Source organism: Cornus florida, unplaced genomic scaffold (assembly GCF_030987335.1).
Source record: "Cornus florida cultivar Cherokee Brave unplaced genomic scaffold, ASM3098733v1 CherokeeBrave_3.0.0_Hap2_Chr07, whole genome shotgun sequence".
Taxonomy (NCBI): Eukaryota; Viridiplantae; Streptophyta; class Magnoliopsida; order Cornales; family Cornaceae; genus Cornus; species Cornus florida.
The window spans coordinates 45056345-45059171 of record NW_026775577.1 but is presented as its reverse complement, the minus strand read 5'-3'; the positions used below and the strand labels follow the sequence as shown (position 1 = coordinate 45059171).

At 36.8% G+C, this 2827-nt stretch overlaps 1 protein-coding gene across 1 annotated transcript; it reads right to left on the bottom strand.

Moving 5' to 3' along the window:
- Positions 1–747: 747 nt before the first annotated feature.
- On the bottom strand, positions 748–2444 carry LOC132267658 (mitogen-activated protein kinase kinase kinase 20-like). Its single transcript, XM_059768789.1, has one exon. It carries the CDS (start codon positions 2300–2302, stop codon positions 1082–1084), a length of 1221 nt encoding a protein of 406 aa, XP_059624772.1. The 5' UTR covers positions 2303–2444; the 3' UTR covers positions 748–1081.
- Positions 2445–2827: the final 383 nt, after the last annotated feature.

Sequence of the window (2827 nt, the reverse complement as noted above, 5' to 3'; positions counted from 1 at the left end):
GTCAGAATCCTACAGGTGAAAACAATATTTTTAGCTTCAATGTGGTCATTTGAGCTAATCATCGTCAAAAAGAAGCCTTAAGTAGCTTCTTGTCAGAACCCTCAACCAGAAAATGTAAGTGTATCACTTTCGCCTCTAACATTCAGAAATTAACTTTCATACATGGAACTGTGGCATATGCATGTCATTCAAAACTCATTTAAATGCACCATTTCATCCAATGAAGTGGAATGAGAAAGTGAAACCATCTCAGTGTTAGTGTAAATACCCCAAGAAGTGATCTGTTCTAAGGTCCACCCACAATGCAATATTATCAACAAAAAGGTTGACCAGAGACGAATTTGTCTTGATATTACTACATGCCACTAACTACTTAGACCATAGAACAACCAAATCAAGTAAGCTTGATTCACTGAGTTTCTTAAGAGGCAACTGATGATTCACTGTTTCAGATTGCGGAAGTGTAGCATACCAATTCCTCTTTTAAAATATGATCGATATCTTTAGCGGCTACCACTAAACAAAATTTTTTGATGGCTGTAAAGCTTGGTACAAGCATTGAAAACTTCCATTCAAGTCTGAAATGGTCATATCAATCCAGATTTTTGTTCCATGTTCGTCAATTTTAAGCAATCAAACAGGGTTTGATTAATATAGAACTATGTAATTAAACAAAAAGGAAATAAAACAGAATAGGTTTAAAATGATTGCACCCTTTAGAAGTATCTTACAAACAAATCATGAAATTAATTATATTGCTTCTCATTATATACAAATGTTATTATGGTGTTAAACAATATCACCATAACAGGTTTCTTAATCGAGTACCTCAAAGCCATTAGATTTAAGAATCTCGTTGTCAAATACAAAGGGTTGAGCTGATGAAAGTGCCCAAGAAATACAATTATAACATACTTAAATGCTGTGTTTATAACCTATTGAAAAGAATCAATAATTCCTAGACTTTTAACAAATATGACACGTGAAGACGTAATGTCATATGTACAGTAAGAAAGCTCTTTGTAAAATGACCTCTAAATATACTTTTAAAGAATGACTAAATGTACCGAGACAACAAGTGCTATAGTCCAGCAGGAATGGCAAAAGCAATTGGACACTGCTGCATTTTGTTTGATGAAACCTGGTCAAGTTCAGGAGCATTGCTAGACTTTGTAATGTCCACCCTTTCTTGAACTTCTGATGCTTCTTCTTCAGCAAAACTAGAAACCAATTCATTATCCATCTCCTCTACATCTTCTTCTGACGAAGAATAGAAGGAGTCTCCTTCAGATATGAAGCTACAACCATCCGAGAAGCTGTAAGAACTGAAGTCGTCATCATTATCAGAGAACGTAACATTAAAGACCTCGTCCTCTTGTTCAACTTCTCCATCATCATCAACTAATCCTTCTATGAATGGGTGGTTCAGTAGCATTTCAGCTGTCAATCTAAACTTGGCCGTCCTCACAAAACAACCCTTCAAGAAATCCCTCCCCTCTTTTGATATGTTGCTTGGAATTATAGGCAATGTACACCCTTTACCAATCTGGCATAGAAGGCTTTCGGCATCCTGATCTTCTTTCGTATCCCAAGGCAGCTTCCCTGTTAGCATCTCAAGCACAATACAGCCAAGAGCCCAAATATCAGAGGGAGGCTCTTGTATGTTATCAACCACAGCTTCAGGCGACAAATATAGAGGAGTGCCTCTCAAATAAGGATCAAACTTTTCCATCCTCTTCGCCAACCCGAAATCACCAATCTTCGCCTTAAATTTGGTAACAGCACCTGTAGTAATAGGCAGAAGTATTATGTTCTCAGGCTTTATATCACGGTGCACATAGCCACACTTGTGAATGTGATAGAGGCCTCGAAGAATTGACCTCGTATAGCACCTAACATCGGATTCAGGCAACCCACAACCGTTAGATTTCTTAATCAAACCACCTAGGGTTCCTCCACAACCATACTCCAACAACAAATTATACACCATCTGACCATTCTCACTCGTAGTGATCTCATCCCCAAAACATTGAATAATATAAGGGCACCATTGGATGTTACTCAAAACCTCTCTCTCCTTCTGGATTGAACCTGAACCAGAGACCTCAGCAGATTTCACAGCAATAATTGAAGGCAAATAGCTATGTCGCAACCTGGGTTTCTTCGAAACCGCGAAATAAACTGACCCAAAACTTCCTTTCCCGATCATTGTACCCCTCAACCATGCCGCTCCATCTCCAAGTTTACACACGCTCTTCTGCTCAACCTTGTATTGAACCTCATCTTCTTGCTTTCTCTTCATCTTTTCTTCACATTCCTTGCTTCTATTAACAATATATGTTTCACGAATATGTAAATGCTTCTTGAAATTAGGGTTAGTCGTACACGATTATGTAAATAGCGAGGGCTAAGTTTTTGGAGGACAAAAAACGACCCACAATCAATTATTAGGGTTTAAGCAAACAAGAGAGAAGGGTTTTGTTTTCTTGCAATTTCTGATATATAGAAGCCGGGTTTCTTTGAAGCGATTTCGAATTTTAATTTTAACGGAATAACGGTCATGTGTATACGGTGTGTGTATAGGGTGCATTAATTCCTTCAAATTACACTTCCATTTCTAGCTATTATAAAGTTTACATAATACATAACATACTTAAATGGTCTTATTAAATTAGTTTGTTACTGCATGGCTTTTTCTTATTGGCATACACAATATCGTTGTTCAAATTTAATTTATGATTTATGTGAATGTAATTAATTAATTAGCCTAAGCTTATTTTGTGAAACAACTCTCATATATATATATATATATATATGCGTGAAAGGA